The following is a 19,412-nucleotide window of genomic DNA, read 5'->3' on the forward strand; positions in this document are numbered from 1 at the left end:
AAATTTTATTCACATGTTGGCTGGCGCCTGAGCGCTCCTTGGGGAATCCGATGGGGTGGGGAGGCCCGGAGCAGGCTTCCCCCTTCCCCTTCTGGGCCGCCCTGGCCGGGCGCCAGGCCCCCACCGCGCAGCGGCAGCTTCCCCGCGCTCCCGGGCGCTGCCCAGGCCCTGGGGGCGCCGGCAGGCGGCTCTCCGCGCGGCCATTCTTCCCCGGCCCCCTCCTCCCTTCCGTTTCCGCGGCCGCGCGGCGCGCTGGGCAGGGGGGCCGACAGGCGTTGGGGGCGCCGGCCCTCCCGCCCGCCCCTTCCCCTCGCCGGGCCCGCCCCGGCCGGCCAGCCGAAACCGCGGCAGGAGGAAGCCGAATCAGGAACTGGCCAGGGTCGCCCGGGCCGCAGTCGGGCAGGAGTCGTCCCGGAGGCGTCCTCGGCAGCCCCGGAGCAGCTGCCCGCGCGGGTAAACCTGCCGCGAGACCCCGGAGGCGGGCGGGGGGCGGGGGGGCCGCAGGGGCCGGGGGTGCGGAGGGGGGACACCCCCCCCCGGGTGGGGCGCGCGTGGCACGGCAGGGGCCCGGCTCAAGCTGTGTCTGCCCGAAGCCCGGAGGAGGGTCCCGGGCGCGCCGAGCCCCTGGGAAGGGTGCGGGTAGGAGGGCCTGGGGAGGGAGGGGTTCCCTGGCGCCAGGCCTTGGCCGGAGACTCGGGAAGCAAGGAGGGCCGGGCGTCCCAGGCCAAGTTGCCGTTTTGGATCTATGGCTGCATTTCAGAAGGAGAGGACCCACCTCCTGACCAACGGCCAGGAGGGCTGCCGGGCTGCCACCCCCCTCTCTGGCCGGCCCCTCCATCCTCAGCTGCCGCCTTACCCAGCTGTGGACCCTCCTCTCTCTGCCCCCAGGACGGCACCATGGGCTTCTCTTCAGAGCTGTGCAGCGCCCAGGGCCACGGGGCCCTGCAGCAGATGCAGGAGGCCGAGCTGCGGCTGCTGGAGGGCATGAGGAAGTGGATGGCCCAGCGGGTCAAGAGCGACAGGGAGTATGCAGGGCTGCTGCACCACATGTCCCTGCAGGACAGTGGGGGCCGGGGCATGAGCCCCAACAGCCCCATCAGCCAGGTGGGGATTCTGGGGGACCCTAGGCCTCCTCGTCCCCTTCCTGCCTTCTACTGACAGGAATTTCGGTGGCGCGGGAAGGGGGATGGGGGGGGGAAGGGACAGTTCTGCCTGCCTGTCCCCTTCCCTTCCCAGAGCCCACTGGGGAGGGTTGGAGGGTTGGCCAGGCCCGGGCCAGGGAGCCATTGGCCCCCACTCGCTGTCTCGCCTGTCCCATGTCGTACAGTCCTGGGCAGAGATCACCAGCCAGACAGAAGGCCTGAGCCGCTTGCTGAGGCAGCACGCGGAGGATCTGAACTCAGGGCCCCTGAGCAAGCTGGGCTTGCTGATCCGGGAGCGGCAGCAGCTGCGCAAGACCTACAGCGAGCAGTGGCAGCAGCTGCAGCAGGACCTCACCAAGGTGGGTCGGTGGCCCTGGGCTCCCCCAGCCGTGGCTGCCCAAAGACTGAGAGTAAATGGGCTGGTTTTGCACAAGAGCCCCTGGATTCACGGGGGAAGTGCAAGTCCCTGACCGCAGGCCTGCCCTAGCTTCCGTCCCTCCTCCCTGCTCCTGGGCTGGTCTGTAACAAGGCCTCTCTGCATTTTCTGTCCCCTGAGTGCGCGCCCGAGCCAGGTGCTGGGGGTAAAGGGGAGTGATTGAGCCACTGCCTGCTGGGCGCGCGCATCTGTAACCCCCACCCCTCACTGCCCTGCACTCTGAGGCCTGCGAGAGCAGTTGGGGTTGGTCTGTCTGCTGTTGGTCTAGGCGGGCTCCTCGAAAGGCGTCAAAGATACCACAAGCAGCATTGGGGGCCCCCACTGTGGGGACACGGAGGTGCAAAGTCAGCCCACCGGCATTTGAACCTGGCCCTGCTGTTCAGGTCTAGAGGTTGAGCGATTGGAGCAGGTTGGAGGCTGCTCAGCCTGCCCCGTTCCCAGGTTCCCAGTGCTGGTCAGCACCCCTGCGCCACACCCCTTCCACCTGTGCCAAACCCAGCCTTCCCACGGACCCACAGCGGCCCCTGGTGGCCACTGTCCACCCACCGGCGGGCTCCCCAGAAGTGCATCTAATTCCGGGGTCAGCCTGCTTTTATGGGGTACTTTTCCTGGAACCCAGCCATGCCCGTTTGTTCATTTTCCCGTTACCTGGGGCTGTTACAGACCTATAGTGACAGAGCGGATTCCAACAGAGACTGAGGAAGTGTTTACTTCTGGCCCTTTAAGAGATTCGTCTTGTCTTTCCTTTAAGTTGTTGTACAGACCGGGAAACTAAGATTTAGAGGAAAGGGAGGGAACTTACCCAAAGGATCCCAGTGCATAAACAGGGGAACTGGGATCAGAACTTTGCTCTTGGCCATCCATTGTTCCTGCCACCAGGAACAGAATTTGCAGGAGTTGATGCAAAGTGAAAATGCGGGGCCTCTTGACAAAAAATTATGAAGAGTTTCAAGATGGCACCAACAGAGCGTTAAACCAAGCCCTGGCCACACGTGCCTCCAGGTACCACTCTAGGTCAAGGAGGGCCAGGTGGAGCCTGCCCAGCGCCCCTCTCTGCCTCTCCCAGGCGCCTGCCCTCACACCAGCTCCTCTGCTCTCACTTCAACAGCAGCATTGGGCCCCAGAGGCCTGCAGGCCCTTCCGGGGGGACAGACAAGGGTGCGCAGCCCGCCAGGACTGCAGGACCCTTGCAGGGCTTCGCCTCAGGCCGAACTCTTCTGGGCCCCAGGGAGCTGTTAGCCCACGCTGGCCCCTCGTCTCTCCCCAGGCCCACAGCCAGGACATCGAGAAGCTGAAGAGCCAGTACCGAGTCCTGGCACGGGACAGCGCCCAGGCCAGACGCAAGTACCAGGAGGCCAGCAAAGGTGTGTGGCTTCCCTTCCTGGGAGAGAGGGAATCCCAAGCCAGCCCTGACCCCCCCATGGGGATCTGTCCTTCTGTGCCGTTCCACACGACCTCTCCCTGCCCCCCGCAGACAAGGACCGAGACAAGGCCAAGGACAAGTATGTGCGCAGCCTGTGGAAGCTGTTCGCTCATCACAACCGCTACGTGCTGGGCGTGCGGGCCGCGCAGCTGCACCACCAGCACCACCACCAGCTCCTGCTCCCCGGCCTGCTACAGTCGCTGCAGGACCTGCACCAGGAGATGGCCTGTATCCTGTAAGTCGCAGCCCCAGCCGCCCCTGCCCTGCTGTAAGCCCCACCGCCAGCCCCAGAGGCCGAGTCTGCCCGGGGGAGCAGGTGCTGGGTTGAGATGTGGAGTCCGCCGGCTGGTGTCTGGGTCACGCTTTTCCAGGGTCCCTCTTGCAAGGTGTTCTTGTATGAACGGAGCACTATTCTAGGCTCTGGGGTACAGCAGGGAACAACACAGACAAGAGCATCTGTCCTCTAGGGTCGTTCACGGTACTGGAGAGAGAAAAGAGTAACGACGAGGGGCAGCATGTGTGGGTGGCAGTACAAGGAACAGAGAAAGGCAGGGGAGGGGAGGCGGGCAGGGAGGAGGGAGAGCTTTCCATAGAGTGCTCTGGGAAAGCCTCAGAGATACTCAGGTAAATGGGGGTGGACGGGATGTTTGGAGAAAGACCGTTCCAGAAAGAGGGAAACGCAGGTGCATGGGCTCTGGCGTGGGAGAGTGCCTAAAATCCGGGAGCAGCAGGGCAGCCAGTACAGGCCAGGCCGAGGGAGGGGAGGGCCAGAGCCGGCTGCGAGGCCAGACGGGTCCAGGTTTGGGGCACTGCCGGGTGACGGAGGGGCCAGGAGGCCTTTGGGGGACTTGGGTGCTGCTGTGTGGAGGAGAGAATTCACGGGGCCAGGAGGGGGGCTGTTGCAGGAGTGCGGATTGCTGGGCCAGCGCCGTCTCCGTTAGGGGTACTCCCAAGGCAGAGCCGGGTCGGTTCTTCAGGAACCAGAAGTGAGGTGTGAGATGGTGTCTGGGGAAACTGGAGTTTCCGCTGACTTACGTGGACATGAAGGAGAGAAACGGGTTTGGGAGACAGGAGTTTGCCTTTCAACTCCAAGGGTTACGGTGTCTCAGGGACGTCTGGCACGGGACGTTTGGGTAGGTACATGGCCGTGTGAGGCTGCAGCTCCGGGAGGGCCTGGGACTGGACACGTGGGTGCAGGGCCAGCAGCATGGCAGAACCCAGAGCCCCCAAACCCCCAGCGTGGGGCTGGCAGCCCGGGACAGGTGCACCTGTACTTGCATTTACCGAGCAGTCCGCGCGCACCACACGCTCTGCACCCCAGCTCTCACGGGGTCCTTATCACAAGGTCTAGTGTCCCGGTGGCACACACGGGGAAGCGGAGATAAGGGAGACATTGAGTAACTTGCCTGTGGTCATTTATTTGGCTGGTAAATGAGAGGGAGGGGGAGGCTCAAGCGCTGGCCCCTCCAAAGCCAGCGTCAGGGGCCCCACGCTGCGCTGCCCAGCCTGGCCCGGCCCGAGGCCCCACTCACCAGGGCTCCTGTCTGGGCGCAGGAAGGAGATCCTGCAGGAGTACCTGGAGATTAGCAGCCTGGTGCAGGACGAGGTGGCGGCCATTCACCTGGAGATGGCGGCAGCGGTTGCCCGCATCCAGCCCGAGACTGAGTACCAAGGCTTCCTGAGACAGTATGGGTAAGCCCCTCCTTGCTCCTGCCGGGTAGCAGGGCTTCTAGCCCATTCCCGTTCGCTGATGGGGCACTGTCGCCCCAAAGGTCCACACCTGACATCCCACCCTGTGTCACCTTCGATGAGTCACTGCTTGAGGAGGGTGAGCTGCTGGCTGCGGGGGAGCTGCAGCTGAACGAGCTGACCGTGGAGAGCGTGCAGCACACGTGCGTGGGGGCCGGGGGCTGGGCTGGGGGGAGGGGTGGGGGGCAGTGGACACCGCCTCTGCAGAGCTGTGGCCCACCAGGCTTGCTTGGCTCCGCGGCGGTGCATCTGAGGGGGCCCGGCTCTCACATGGCCCTTCCTTCGGGCACAGGCTGACCTCAGTGACAGATGAACTGGCTGCGGCCACGGAGACGGTACTCAGCCGGCAGGAGGCGGTCACCCAGCTGCAGCGCGACCTCTGGAACGAGGAGCAGAACACCCATCCCCGGGAGCGGTGAGCGCTTCGCCCACCCACGGCTCGCCCACAGCAGCTTCCTGGCCTGCCCCCCCTCGCCCGCTGGGCGGACCGCTGCTGGCTGCTGACCCAGGGCTGAGCCCCTCTCCCCTCCCCTCCCCGTCCCCCCCCCCCCCTGCAGGGTGCAGCTGCTGGCCAAGAAGCAGGTGTTGCAGGAGGCGCTGCAGGGGCTGCAGGTGGCTCTGTGCAGCCAGGCCAAGCTGCAGGCCCAGCAGGAGCTGCTGCAGGCCAAGCTGGAGCAGCTGGGCCCCGGGGAGCCCCCGCCCGTGCTGCTCCTGCAGGACGACCGCCACTCCACGTCGTCCTCGGTGAGCTGCCTGCCACTGCCCGCCCTGCTGGCCTCGCCCGCCCGTCCCCGGGCGCGCTCCTCACTTTTGCCCTCCCCCTCCCCAAGCCTGGCCACCCGCTGACGTCTGTCCCTGGCCTCAGGAGCAGGAGCGAGAAGGGGGAAGGACACCCACCCTGGAGATCCTTAAGAGCCACATCTCGGGAATCTTCCGCCCCAAGTTCTCGGTGAGTGGAGCCCAGCCTGGGCCCACAGCTCTGCCCTTCTCCAAGAGGTGGGCTGGGCCAGGGGTCTCCGACACGTACTGCTAAGCAATATGTGCTGCAGCCTTGGTACCCCCGGCTGTCCCTGCTCCGGGAGTAGTTGGGCAGCGGGAGCCTGGAGGAGAAGGCAGAAGCCTAGTTTGAGATCAGCCGGCCCGGGCTTCCTGTCCCAGCTCTGCCTAGAGCGAGCCTGACTCCGTCTGTTGCTGGCTCCTGGGGCTCTAATGGCACGCAGGTGGTTTGTGAGGACAAGGGACATATGTGAGAGAGAGAGAGAGAGACCCCAGCTGACCCTTGTCTGTCCTGGTGGCCTCCCCTGGCAAACTGGTGGAATGACCTTTCCTTGCCCCCCATCCCTGCCAGCTCCCTCCACCCCTGCAGCTCGTGCCAGAGGTGCAGAAGCCGCTGCACGAGCAGCTGTGGTACCACGGGGCCATCCCACGGGCAGAGGTGGCTGAGCTGCTGACACACTCCGGGGACTTCCTGGTGCGGGAGAGTCAGGGCAAGCAGGAGTACGTGCTGTCTGTGCTGTGGGACGGCCAGCCCCGGCACTTCATCATCCAGTCCACTGACGTGAGTGAGGCCTGCCCTCTGGCCTTCCCTGCCTCGCCCCCCGCCCGCCTCCACGGGAGAATGGCCTTGGGAGGGCAGGAACTGGCTGCTACGTCCACTGCTTCCTTGGCGGAGCTGAAAGGGGCCACAGAGAGCACCCCGTCTGTGCCGCAAGCTCAGGTCTTCTGCATGGGCGCCCCCCCCAACGGCTTCAGGCCCTTGCAGTACAAGCGCCCCCCCCCCCCCCCCGCAAGGAGGCCGTTGACCCTGGGTTCCCCTGCCCCACAGAACCTATACCGACTGGAAGGGGATGGCTTTCCCAGTATCCCCTTGCTCATCGACCACCTGCTACGCTCCCAGCAGCCCCTCACCAAGAAGAGCGGTATCGTCCTGAACAGGGCTGTGCCCAAGGTGAGCCTGTGCCTGGCCCCGCCATGCCACCCAGGCCACACAGCGTCAGAGCAGGAAGGGTTTCCCAGGCTCCTGTCTATATGGGGGTGCAACGTGATTCCACCCTCCTTGGGGCCAGCTTCCCTCTAGGTTTGGAATCTCAAGGCCACGCCCATTCCATGGGACACACACATACCCGCAGAGCTGAGCCTCCCTCATGGAGGGCACCTGCCTGGTCCCCAGAGTCATCTAAGTGTGATCCTGAGGCTGCCCAGCCCCCATTTTTCAGACCAATAAACCGAAGTGCTAAGAAATGAAAAAAAGCATTGGTGGGGGACGTCTCGTCCCTTGCAGGGCCCAGCACCCATCCCCTCACCGACTTCCGACCCTCCTTCCCCTCCCTCCCCAGGACAAGTGGGTGCTAAACCACGAGGACCTGGTGTTGGGGGAGCAGATTGGGCGGGTGAGTTGCATGCCCTTATTTTCCGTCCACCACTTCAGCTGGCACCCCCATGCCTCCTCGCCCCACCCAGGCAGGCCCTTTCTCCTCAGGGGCAATATCCATGAGCTGTAAAATATCTCCTAAGGAAAGAGTCATTTCCTTAAGAATCAGAATGGGTTTTCAATTCAAGGGAAAGATCTGGGGGTTTTCTGTGTCACTTTTCCCTGTGAGTGTGGCATGTCTGAGGTAACATTTTCTCCCTATCCCGTGCACACCACCTTGGCTGCCCCCCCAGGGGGTAGACGCCTGTGGAGCACAGCTGAGCAGTCTGGGTGTGGGGACAGTGAAGGGTGGGTGGGGACAAGATGAGGGCCAGCCTCTGGGAGTGAGGAAGAGGACCTGGTCTGGGGACAACTGGTAGGAGCCTGGCACCCTTTCAGGGGAACTTCGGTGAAGTGTTCAGTGGACGCCTGAGGGCCGACAATACTCTGGTGGCCGTGAAGTCTTGTCGGGAGACGCTCCCACCTGACCTCAAGGCCAAGTTTCTGCAGGAAGCAAGGTGTGTGATAAAGCAACAATCCCACAGTTCCACATACACGAGGTTCCTCTGTGCATGGCATGAGGTGACATGCTCAGCTTAATCTTCATGCCCCTCACCCCGCACTGCACAGATGGTATCCCTGCCTAGTGCCGAGGGGTAGAGGTCCAGTGACCCACCTGAGGGAAGGTATCTGGGTCTGCTGGCCTCACAGGCCATGCTTTCCTCATCTGCTGCCTTCTCCTGGCTTCCCTTGGTCTCCCTGGGGCTCCTGGGGCTCCCCGGGGCTCCTGGGGCTCCCCGAACCAGGGTGCTAAGTGGTGCTGCCCCCCAGGATTCTGAAGCAGTACAACCACCCCAACATCGTGCGTCTCATTGGCGTCTGCACCCAGAAGCAGCCCATCTACATTGTCATGGAGCTTGTGCAGGGTGAGCCAAAGAAGCTGGTCTACCGCTTTGTCGGGGGGGGGAGGGGGGTGGGGAAGCAGCCGCCCTAGGCTCACCTGGTCTCCTGCTGCCCACCCCCAGGGGGCGACTTCCTGACCTTCCTGCGGACCGAGGGCTCCCGCCTGCGGATGAAGACCCTGCTGCAGATGGTGGGGGATGCGGCCGCGGGCATGGAGTATCTGGAGAGCAAGTGCTGCATCCACCGGTGAGAGCTGGAAGGGTCCCCCCTCAGCGGCCTGGACCCATCTCTACCCCCACACCCCTCCCACCCCTGCCCAGGGCAGGCATGGACTCCAGACCTGGTGGCTGTCTGTCCCCCGTAGACCAGGGGCTGGGGCTGGTGAGCAGCTCTGTCCAAGGCCGTGCCTGGAGCGCGGGGTTGGGCAGGGGTCGTGGCTGCATGGACACTGTCCCCCTCCCCGCCCCCACCCAGGGACCTGGCGGCTCGGAACTGCCTGGTGACAGAGAAGAACGTCCTGAAGATAAGTGACTTTGGGATGTCCCGGGAGGAGGCCGATGGGATCTATGCAGCCTCCGGGGGCCTCAGACAAGTCCCGGTGAAGTGGACAGCTCCGGAGGCTCTTAACTACGGTAGCCGGGCCTTCCCCGGGTGCCACACGGCTGGGCCCTCACTGCGGCTGCGCACGGGGCCGCTCACGCCCCTCCCCCCGCCCCCCGCAGGACGCTACTCCTCAGAGAGCGACGTGTGGAGCTTCGGGATCCTGCTCTGGGAGACCTTCAGCCTGGGGGCCCCCCCGTACCCCAACCTCAGCAACCAGCAGACGCGGGAGTTTGTGGAAAAGGGTAAGGCGTCCCCGCATAGTGGCCACTTCGGACCCACGCGGTTCTCCCGAGGCTCGGGCTGGGCTCCCCAGGGTCCCCGACCGCCCTGAGGGCACAGCGAGGGCCATCCCGTGGCTGCCACCAGACACCCAGTGCTGTCGTGCTAACCCGTCACCGCAAGGGCGGGAGGACTTCCCGCGTCCCTCCTACTACGACCAGTCAGGCCTGCAGAGCCGACCGCGTGCTGTGGGGCCGGGGTCAGGGCCTCTGCGTCCTCGGGGCCCTTGAGGAGTGGCGCCCCGAGAACACCCCTTGGCGCAAGCAGCTCCCCGTGCTCCGGGAGCACCCCAGGGGCTGCCGGTCCCCCGCCCACTCCTCACGCTGCCGCGCCCCCGTGCCTGTCCCCACAGGGGGCCGCCTGCCCTGCCCCGAGCTGTGCCCCGACGCCGTGTTCCGACTCATGGAGCAGTGCTGGGCCTACGAGCCCGCGGAGCGGCCCGGCTTCAGCGCCATCTCCCAGGAGCTGCAGAGCATCCGGAAGCGGCACCGGTGAGGCCGGCCCGGCTCCCGCCCGCCAGCTCGTACCTCCCGCCCTGCGGCTCCCGCGGCCCGTCGCCTCCTCCCAGGCCCGGCCCCGGCTCCTCCCCACTCCGTGCTGCCGGCAGCCACGCAGCTCCAGTCGGTCGGCCCGTCCCTGCGGAGATAATAAAACCACTTGTGTCCACTGAGTGCTCTCGGCATGTGCGCTCCTCCGGAGGGCAGGCCTGAGGAGGAGGGGGCGGGGCCCGTGCTGTGGCCGTGGGGAAGGGGGGGACCGGCAGTGTCTGGGGTCACAGCTGACCTGGTCCGTAGCCCCTGGATGCGAGACACGGGGGAGAGGGAGACCGTCTACAGGCTTCTGGAGGTGGCGATGTCCTTCCTGAAGGAGGGTCGCGGGCAGTGGAGCAGAACTGCAGGAACAGTGGGGAGTTTGGAGAGGTCGCTTCTGAGGGGCCTATGGGGATGTAGGTGTGACACAGAAGTCTAGAAGCCCTGGGTGGGTCTGGCGGCTCAGTGGGTTAAGCGTCTCCCTTGGGCTCAGGTCATAATCCCTGGGGTACCCGGATGGAGCCCCACATTGGTGTTGCTGCTCCTCCTTTTGCCCCTCCCCCCCGCTGTGCGTGCTCGCTCTCTCTCTCTCTCTCTCTCTCTGACAAATAAATTTTAAAAAAATAAAATAAAGAAGTCTAGAAGCCCAGATGGAGGCAAAGCCTGGCCACTGATGTTGGAAAGTCACTAGCTGACAAATGTCGGAGTAGCTGACATGATAAGTGTGACAGTCATAAGAGACTCAGGGGAGAGGGGAGGGGAGCCAGGGAAAACGAGTCTCCCTAAAAGGGGGCTGGGGTGATTGAAGAGAGAGAACATGCTTCCCAGGGAGCTCATCCATCGAGACAAGTCTACTGAGCAATGGGGTCGCAGAGCGGGGAGCTCTCACCTCCTCCTCTAGGTCCATAAAGACCCCCCAAATCTATACAATCATCATCAGAAACTTTCCCAGCAGCACCAGAGAAGGGCACGAAGACAAAGAGGTATGAACAAACTGAAAAGCAGAAATCGGGAAGGATCTCTTGCTCCCAAGAACAAGGCAACAAGAACTTTGAGGTAAAATGGCTTTCCCTTGAGAAAGCTGAGGAAGTAGTTCACATCTATTTTTGACAGAGATAAAAAACACTGTAACTTGTGTAAACAAGAGGAAATCAAGTTAGAGTGTGATTAAGAAAAAATACTAAGAAGTCTTTATCATTAGAAGTGATAAAAAGCAGAAACCAAGGAACTTCTGTTTTCTGGGTAGGATGTGGTAGGTGGGTCTCCACAGACCATTACTCCCATTGCAACAGCTAGGAGGAAATGACCTAGAAATCATTTTTATTTTACTTTTCTAACTTAAAAAAATTTTAAAGTATTTAAATATTTTTATTTAAATATTTAAAATATTTTAAAGTATTTTTAAAATATTTTATTTATTTATTTATTTATTTATTTATTTATTTTTTAGAGATTGATCACAAGTAGGCAGAGAGGCAGGCAGAGAGAGAGGGGGAAGCAGGCTCCCTGCTTAGCAGAGATCCCCATGTAGGGCTTGATCCCAGGACCCCAAGATCATGACCTGAGCCGAAGGCAGAGGCTTAACCCACTGAGCCACCCAGGTGCCCCTATTTATTTATTTATTTAAAAGATTTTATTTATTTACTTGAGAGAGAGACAGTGAGAGAGAGCATGAATCAGGAGAAGGTCAGAGAGAGAAGCAGACTCCCCATGGAGCTGGGAGTCCGATGCGGGACTCGATCCCAGGACTCCAGGATCATGATCTGAGCTGAAGGCAGTCGTCCAACCAACTGAGCCACCCAGGCGTCCCTATTTATTTATTTTTGAGAAAGAGAGAGAGAGAGTGCATAAGCAGAGGGAGAAGCAGACTCCCTGCCGAGTAGGGAGCCTGATGCAGGGCTCAATCCCAGGACCCTGGAATCATGACCTAAGCCAAAGGCAGACACTTAATGGACTGAGACACCCAGGTGCCCTGAAAATTATCATTTTTTTTAAAAGAAAGAGGAGTGGTGGAAGTAATAAGGACCAGATGAACAAAATTTCCAGGGGGAAAGATACCTTCCAAGGTGAACTGATGATAGATTATTATTTTCTTCTCCCAGACATTTGTTGATTTGGGGCATCTCCAGTGAGCAACATTGCGCCGAGCAGGGAGACTCTAATGGGAAAAAGAGAAACGAACAGTGTGTGATTCTTGCAAGGACTGTGTCGTGGGATGGGCACTAGAGGATCCTGGAAAGCCAAGCCAGTTTTCCCCATGGAACATTTGCTGAGTTCTGGAGCACTGCGGCCAGCTGAGACTGGTTGGGCTAGAAAGGCAAGTCCCACAGTGCTGCAGTGTTTAAAAACGTGGTGGGGGCTAAAATAATGACTGCCCCACCTCAAAATACTGGCCAGATTTTGAACCTGGGTGGTTTGGGAGGCTAAAGAGCTAACCTCAGAATTTCAGAAAAGAATTTGAAGGACTAGAGCAATATGGGCTGGCCAGGCTTTCAACCCCAAATCCAAGAGGGTCACTCTTAAGGGACAGAGACAATCCAGAAAAAGATTGAATTTTATCAGAACTGTAGCTCTGCCCCAACTCCTCTCCGTGCCTGATTACATTGAGGTGACTGGCTCCCCTGGGATGGAGGGTAAGGGAGAGGAATAACATAGTCTGAAGTCCTACCCTTTTTTTTTTCCTTTTTGAAGATTATTATATGTTTTTTATTTTAATTCCAATGTAGTTAACATAGTATTAAATTAGCTTCAGGTATACAATATAGTGATTTAACAATTGTATATATTACTCGGTGCTCATCAATATACCCTTCTTTTATACCCCATATGCAACCTACAATCAGAAATTATAAAACATGCACACAAGGGGATAGAAAACGGGGCCTATGAACAGGAGAAAAAAGAAACAATAGAAGCAGACCCACCGATGATCCAGACATTGGAGCTGGCAGACAAGGACTTAAAAATAACTATGGTTAATAGTTATTAACTATTTGTGAACTTGAAGATGGATTAATAGGAGGTATCTAATCTGAGATATAGGGAGAGGGAAAAAAAAAAGAGAGAAAGCAGGGACAGCTGGGTGGCTCAATCAGTTATGCATCTCACTCTTGGTTTCAGCCCTGGGGGTGATCTCAGGGTCCCAGGATGGAGCCCTGTGTTGAGCTCTGTGCTCAGCAGAGAGTCTGCTTGAGGATTCTTTCTCCCTCTGCGTCTGCCCCTCCTCTGCCCCACTTTCTATCAAATACATTGGGAAAAAAAAAAAACAAACAAACAGAGAAATGGGAGCCTAAGGAACACACGAGATTCCCGTATATGAGTGATGGAAATTCCAGAAGGAGAGCGAGGTTAGGACCGAAATAAACCGGAAGTGACCAAAATGTCTCTCTAGCAATAAGGAACAGACCACGGGTGCGCATACCAACATTGACAAATCTCAATGACACATCGACGAAAAAAGCCAGATGTGAAAATGTGCCTTCTATATGGTTCCATTTCATGAAATTCAACAACAGGCGAAACAAAGCTATCGAGACCTCAGCCTCGTGGTTGGGGCTGAGAGTTACCCATAGGAAGGGGTGTGAGTGCAGGGTCACAGCCCCACCCAGTATCCTTACAACTTCGCACGTCCCTCCATAGGCTGTGTAGGCAAGGCCTGAGGTGACTGACTTGAGTCTTGACAGAATGAACAACAATTCCTCCTGCAGCAAGGGGGCCACAGGCTGCCGGGTGGGGAGGCTCCCCATCCATGGGAGACCACCACGAGCCCATGCCTCATTCCATCCCTCTAGTTCCGGTGGAGTGCAGGGCTCGTCACCTGCACCCCACCCCCACCCCCGCCTCCTCGTAGAGAGCAGCCTGAGGCCATGCCCCTGCTCAGCTATAGTTTACAGTTGGCTCCTTCGCCACAGTGACCTCCCACCATACCTCCTGTCCCCATCCCTCCAGTTCTATGTCCTCCTGTGGGACTAGGGGTGTGAGAAGTTGGCACCATGCTGGTCTTCCTTTTGCCGTCTGTGAGTAAAAAGCCATCTGGATGCCCTGGGGCTTGTTGTCTCCTTCCCAGCTGAGTCTATGACATGAGGCAGTCTATGGGCCTAGTGACGGCAACAGTGACTTGTGGCCCCATTAGCCCCGACACCGCACTTCCTGTAGGACCAATAAGTCCAGTCTCTCTGGAGAAGAGACAGTGCTGTATGGAACATCAGGTAAAGTAGAAGAGAGAAATCTGCCTCTCTCAGTGTCCGCTTTGTGCTGACGTGTTTGGTGACGTCAGAGACAGGCAGTCTTTGGCCATCATCCCTGATCCCAAATGAGTTCCATTAGCGTGTTTTGCTTTGTTTTGTTTTGTTTTAAGATTTTACTTTTAAGTAATCTCTACCCCCAACGTGGGGCTCGAACTCCCAACCCCCAGATCAAGAGTCACACGCTCTACTGACCGAAGCCACCAGGAGCCCCATACATTGGTGTTTCGGGTTAGAAGTCAAAGACAGAGTTTCTCACTGAGGTGAAGAAAGCAGTACTGCTCACCCTCTTACTGTGACTACAGATGGAATGCTACCTGGTGATCAGGGGCAGTCCGCCACTCCGAAATGCAATGGGGTCCACTCTTACAGTGAGTGAGACAGGAGGGAAATGAGAGATTGGAACAAAAGTCCAGTGAAATCATAGAAGCAAGACTCATCTGACTAGCAAACGAGGGTGCTTTGCCCCACAGGCTGACGAGGAATAGAGGTCCTCCCGGTGCTTCACAATTGACCCCACGCTCCATGCCCCCCTGGCTACGACCGTGCCAGCCAATGTCATGGATGTGGCGGAGGAAGATATAAAGATAAGTTAGGGCTTGTGCAGTGGGTCTTCACGGTTATACTGAAATGGCAGCCTATCCAAGATGAACTGTCATCTGACGGGCATCCTCAGATCGTGCTGGGAGAGGCTACCCTTTCCTTTCAGTGCTCAGGAACCAGCATTCATAATGGAGACCACGAGTGTCCAGATAACAAAAAGTCATCCGAAGTCAGCTCGAACGTTTGCTGAACACTACCAGGCTGCAGGAGAAATGGAGTCTTCTCTTGCTCTCTGAGGATGTCTCCGGGAAACTATTCAGCTACCGCATGATAATTTTTCCAGAATGGAAGCCTTGGCAAAGGCCAAGATAATGCACCCCAGGCCAAGGCTGGGGGTAGAAACCAGGCCATCTGGACCTGACTATTGTGCCAGGGGTTCCCGGAAGAGGAAAGTGATATTCTTACTGTGACCAAAAAAAAAAAAAAATCTTTCTGGTTATCATGTCCTGGGACAGTCAATGGGACTTAATCACGTGGGCCATAACTGCGCCAGCTTTGCCATGTCCTCTGAACAGACAGGAGAGACACCAAAAAAAAGCCCTGACCCTCCCGCTGAAGTTTGTGCTGTTCAGACTACAGTTGGACCCAACACTTTCTGCGCTATCCTAGACCCCTTTCATAGACAAATTGGGGCTAGTTTGGAGGCCAAGATCCTTTTATCCCCAGGGGAGACCAGAGGCCCTATGTAGTGGCCAGGGTGAATTAGAAAACTGAGAACGATGAAAATTCCCAAAGCCTCTCAGGCCTCCCGTGGGCCACTGTGATATCAGGGCATACCCACAGGCGTGGCTGAGAGCTCACCCTTACTAGATTTGGACAAATTGAACACTGGACTGCTGTAGTTCTGGAGCAGGCCCTTTTGAGCCATCACACACCCAAGTGGTTGTAACTAATACTGTTGAATGTATTGTGGGAGCAGAAGTTTTGAGTGTGTGTGTTAACGTCTCTTGATTGTAAGCGATGTTCCCAAAGGGGAAATGTCACGATTAGGATTGTGGTCATTAGGATAGCTACAAGTGGTCACCCTGAAGCAGAGCAGGACAGGGGGATGAGGAAGGGAGCTACTGTCTTGACGAAGGAGCTAGTAGATTTAAGGGAGCTCAAGGACCTGATATCTCCTTATAATAGTTCTGAGTGGCCACTAACAAAGGCCAGTTGCCTGTGGTGCCTCAAAGATTATTACAAGTCCCAGAGCTCATGGCACAGACTGAAGAAGACACCTGGGTGTGGTGGGAGACTTTGCTTGCTAATGCCTTTTTTAGCATCCCATTAGATCCAAAGGATGAAAAATCATCTTGCCTTCATTGGCTTGGGTTGCAGTACACCTTTCCAGTGATGCCACAGGACTAGCTGAATTCTGTGATTTGCTACCAGTCCTAACTCCTGTAGGAAGAGCCTTGTGACAACAGATTACGGGAACACGTGTCCCTGTTCACAACCCACAGAAAGCATGGTGGTTATCTCACGTGTCCACTTGGCTGAGCTGTAGTGCCCAGGTACATGGTCAGACATTATTCTGGATGTTGCTGTGAAGGCGTTTTTAGTTGTGATTAACATTTAAGTTGATGGTCTTTTAGGAAAGCAAATCTCCCCCCATATTGTGGGTAGACCTCATCGAATCAGCCGAAACCCTGCAGAGAACGAGACTGGGAGCAGTCAAGAGGGAAGTCTGCAGCAGATGGCTTTTGGACTTGAATGGCTCTTCCCTGGGTCTCCCACTTCCCAGCTTTCAGACTTAAAGTGTAGCATTAACTCGTCTCTGGGTCTCCAGCCTGCTGGTCTACCCTCCAGACTTTTGACTTGCCAGCTTCCATTGTTGCAGGAGCTTATTCCTTTAAAACACACATGCATCCATACATCCAACTGGTTCTTCTCTGGAGACTCTTGACTAAAACAGGCTACCCACGGAAAAAGGACACTTTGACCATGAACATCAGTTGAACCAACAAGCTGTTTAGACCCATACTAAGTAAGAACTATAGCCACCTGGATTGATGATCACACAGGACATGGCCGGCTGTCTGTAACCCAGGGCTCGGCTGATACCCCTGGACTATCGGCCAGTGCGTGTGGCCTAAGATGCCTACACTACAAGCTACACAGTGGAGTGACAGAACTCTGGGGCATGTAGTCTGGGGCACTGAACCTGGCTGGTTGTGACAAAGAGACTAGATGGGTCTCCTGCTTTCTGCTCAGAGGTACTCCTGGGCCATGACTGCTATCAGCAGCTTTTTCGAGATATGGACAGCAATTCCTGTCCGCACGGTAGATGTGGGGCGTGCCATTCAAAGACTCCTAAATGCGTGGGGTTGCACATAAGGGTTCTCCAAACATCCAATCAGACAGTGGTGCTTTTGTGCCCAAGAGCACTCAGCCGTGGTAACTACTCGCAGCGTTCCCCGGACGTTTCATGCCCTGTATCACTGACAGGTAGCAGGTGCCAACAAAAGACGGAATGTGCCCTTAAAGGAAAAACTAAAAAAAGGTAAGTAGATGACCGACCCTCAGCTCCCAATAGAGTGCACCCTTGAGATGAAGCAGTGTGATTTCTGAACATGGCAATTCCAGGAAAGGGCGGTTCTCATCCAGATAGTGTTTAACTATAAGGTTGAGAGGAAGAAAAGAGGCCTTGACTCACTGTAAGAGACCCAAACCCCATATTTAGTTCCCTTTACTCTTTCTTCTCCCTTCTCATCCCTACCTCCAGGAAACCAGGCTCCTGGGCCCTACAGCAGCAAAAAAGAGTCAGGGGTGAGAGAGTCTAACCTAGTGCTTCTCCTGCTGCCCTGGTTATGCCTGAGGACATTAGGCCTCTACTGGCCTGCCAGACACAAACCAGTCTAAAGTCTGTAGCACAAGTGGTGATGGACAATCCTTTTGCTCTGGGCTTTGTGCTGGCCAGTCAAGGCAGCATATTCACGGCTCCCAACAACTCTTGCTGCACTCGAATTAATGAATAAGGAAAAATGGAGTGATCTATCTTTCGACTTACAAACAGGGTGGCTCTAAGGTTGATCCCAAAGGCATCTGGGACATCATGGTTTGGCTCTAAGGAGGGAGCCTGGCTGTGGTCTGTCCTCCACGTGGGCCCAATCACTCTACCCAGAGGCACAGCTGCGGTCACTGTCATCTGATGTTAAGACAAACAGAATTTGGTCCAAGCTTCCATCAGCACAACTAGCTCTCTGATGGAGTGGCTATGCTCCTGCAAAGAATTCTTGGCTGGATACGTGAAAGGCTGGGGCGGCAGGAAGTAGAGCGGCAGGCAGCACAGAGCCCTGATGCCCTTGCCCAGCGCCTGAGAGGCCACGAAGGTGAGGCTTGACCACAGAAGCACCCAAGTCTTGGCAGAACGTTTTCTTTTCTTTTCTTTAATTTCTTTCTTTTTTTAAGATTTTATTTATTTATTTGACAGAGAGAGAGAGAGATCACAAGTAGGCAGAGAGGCAGGCAGAGGGAGAGGGGGAAGCAGGCTCCCCGCTGAGCAGAGAGCCTGATGCGGGGATAGATCCCAGGACCCTGAGATCATGACCTGAGCCAAAGGCAGAGGCTTAACCCACTGAGCACCCAGGCACCCAGCAGAATGCTTTCTGATTCCGCCTGGAGCCAGAGGACAGAAGCAGCCTGACAGTGTGGGGACACTGCCACCAGGCCCTCTCTCATCCCTCCTCCTAGCTCATCTGTGGGGCTTTCCACAAGGCCCCTCCCTCCATGTCAAGGGCAGCTGCAGGCCGTGAAAACGGCTCGATTGTTGCTGAGTTGGCTCCCTAGCCACGGAGAGACCTACGTCCTCATTGCTGATCACACCGTCCCCAGTTCACTCTTGTCCTCTTACTTGGGAAAGCTGACACCACGCTGGTCTTGCTTTTGCTGTCTGTGTGAGTAGAAAGCTATGTGGATCCGTGGGGGTGGGGGGGTTGTCCTTACTGGCTGAGGCTAGGGAAATGCGGCAGGCTCACCTAGCAGCTTCCGCAGTGACCCTTGTGGTCTGTTACCCACCATGCTGTGCTTAGGGACTGCTTGACCTCTTAACAGGATCATTTTGGGGGTGATGGGAATGTTCTGTTTTGATTGGAGTGGGGATTATCCTTGTGCATATATTTATCAAAACTGATTAAACTGTATACACTTAAGACTTGTGCCATCATGGGGCGCCTGGGTGGCTCAGTGGGTTAAAGCCTCTGCCTTCGGCTTGAGTCATGATCTCAGGGTCCTGGGATCCAGCCCTGCATTGGGCTCTCTGTTCCGTGGGGAGCCTGCCTCCCCCTCTCTCTCTGTCTGCCTGTCTGCCTACTTGTGATCTTTCTCTGTTAAATAAATAAATAATTTCTTAAAAAAAAAAAAAAAAAGACTTGGGCCATCAACTGTGAATTAGATGTCAAATTTTTAAAAACCACCAAAAAAAACCAAAAAACAAGCCAACAGCCACCAGGGAACAAATAAAAGCTTTTGAAAATTATGATTGCCAAAATGAAAAATCCAGTAGAGGGCTGGAAGATAAATTTACCTGAACACAGGGCAAAACACAGAGGCCTAGGGAACCATGAACCTAGCCTAGGTCTAACACCCTAGTACCGGGCCTTTCGGTTTGTAAATAAACCTAGAGGAATGTTTGTGGTGATAAAAGAGATATGAGTTAAAACAATGAGATGACAGTTTAAGTAATAATTGTTTTTTTTAAACTGTGTAAGCAATATTCAACAGTTTGTCACTGATAGCACAATCCTTTGGGGGAACAACAGATCTCCAAGTAGGCTCACACAGGTCTCTATCTTTAAGGCCCAGGTAATCTCACTGCTGCGAATCTGTCCGAAGGTAACACTCTACGAAGAAAAATGTGGAATTCAGGAAGATGTTCACTGCGTATGTTTATGACGCTGCAAAATTATGAACCACCCAGACGCCCGGTGAAAGAAGAACCACCAGGAAGACGGTGTCTTACCGACGGGGTGGCAAGCACGGAAAGGGATCGTGATCAACGCACGTGTGGGGAGGAGCAGCACCCCTTGGCCTGAGAAGCGTAGCCGCATCCAGTCAAGGCGGCCCGGCGCAGAACAGGGCGCGCTCGGAAAATGGGCTTCACCGCTCGG

The 19,412-nt window shown here is 56.8% G+C and overlaps 1 protein-coding gene across 2 annotated transcripts; it reads left to right on the forward strand.

Moving 5' to 3' along the window:
* The first annotated feature begins 154 nt into the window (after positions 1 to 154).
* Positions 155 to 9,615, forward strand: FES (FES proto-oncogene, tyrosine kinase). 2 transcript variants are annotated; one of them, XM_045067337.1, is made up of 19 exons: positions 156 to 453; positions 889 to 1,104; positions 1,328 to 1,501; positions 2,846 to 2,942; positions 3,053 to 3,236; positions 4,556 to 4,693; positions 4,774 to 4,893; positions 5,043 to 5,165; positions 5,308 to 5,494; positions 5,616 to 5,699; positions 6,099 to 6,308; positions 6,576 to 6,698; positions 7,087 to 7,140; positions 7,560 to 7,678; positions 7,992 to 8,086; positions 8,186 to 8,309; positions 8,538 to 8,695; positions 8,786 to 8,908; positions 9,298 to 9,615. In XM_045067337.1, the coding sequence occupies exons 2-19, from the start codon at positions 898 to 900 to the stop codon at positions 9,438 to 9,440; spliced, it is 2,463 nt and encodes an 820-aa protein (XP_044923272.1). In that variant the 5' UTR covers positions 156 to 453; positions 889 to 897; the 3' UTR covers positions 9,441 to 9,615. The 2 variants fall into 2 exon arrangements, with proteins under 2 accessions (XP_044923273.1, XP_044923272.1); XM_045067338.1 differs by lacking the exon at positions 7,087 to 7,140 and having other exon boundaries at positions 155 to 453.
* Positions 9,616 to 19,412: the final 9,797 nt, after the last annotated feature.

This window comes from Mustela putorius, unplaced genomic scaffold, assembly GCF_011764305.1.
Source record: "Mustela putorius furo isolate JIRA1106 unplaced genomic scaffold, ASM1176430v1.1 tig00003875_pilon_pilon_pilon, whole genome shotgun sequence".
Classification (NCBI taxonomy): domain Eukaryota; kingdom Metazoa; phylum Chordata; class Mammalia; order Carnivora; family Mustelidae; genus Mustela; species Mustela putorius.

Excerpts from the sequence above, each read along its gene's own strand:
- FES (XM_045067337.1), top strand. The coding sequence starts at position 898 with ATGGGCTTCTCTTCAGAGCTGTGCAGCGCCCAGGGCCACGGGGCCCTG. Across the intron at positions 3,237-4,555 it reads CAGGAGATGGCCTGTATCCT|GAAGGAGATCCTGCAGGAGT; the intron begins GTAAGTCGCAGC and ends GTCTGGGCGCAG. Across the intron at positions 4,694-4,773 it reads GGCTTCCTGAGACAGTATGG|GTCCACACCTGACATCCCAC; the intron begins GTAAGCCCCTCC and ends GTCGCCCCAAAG.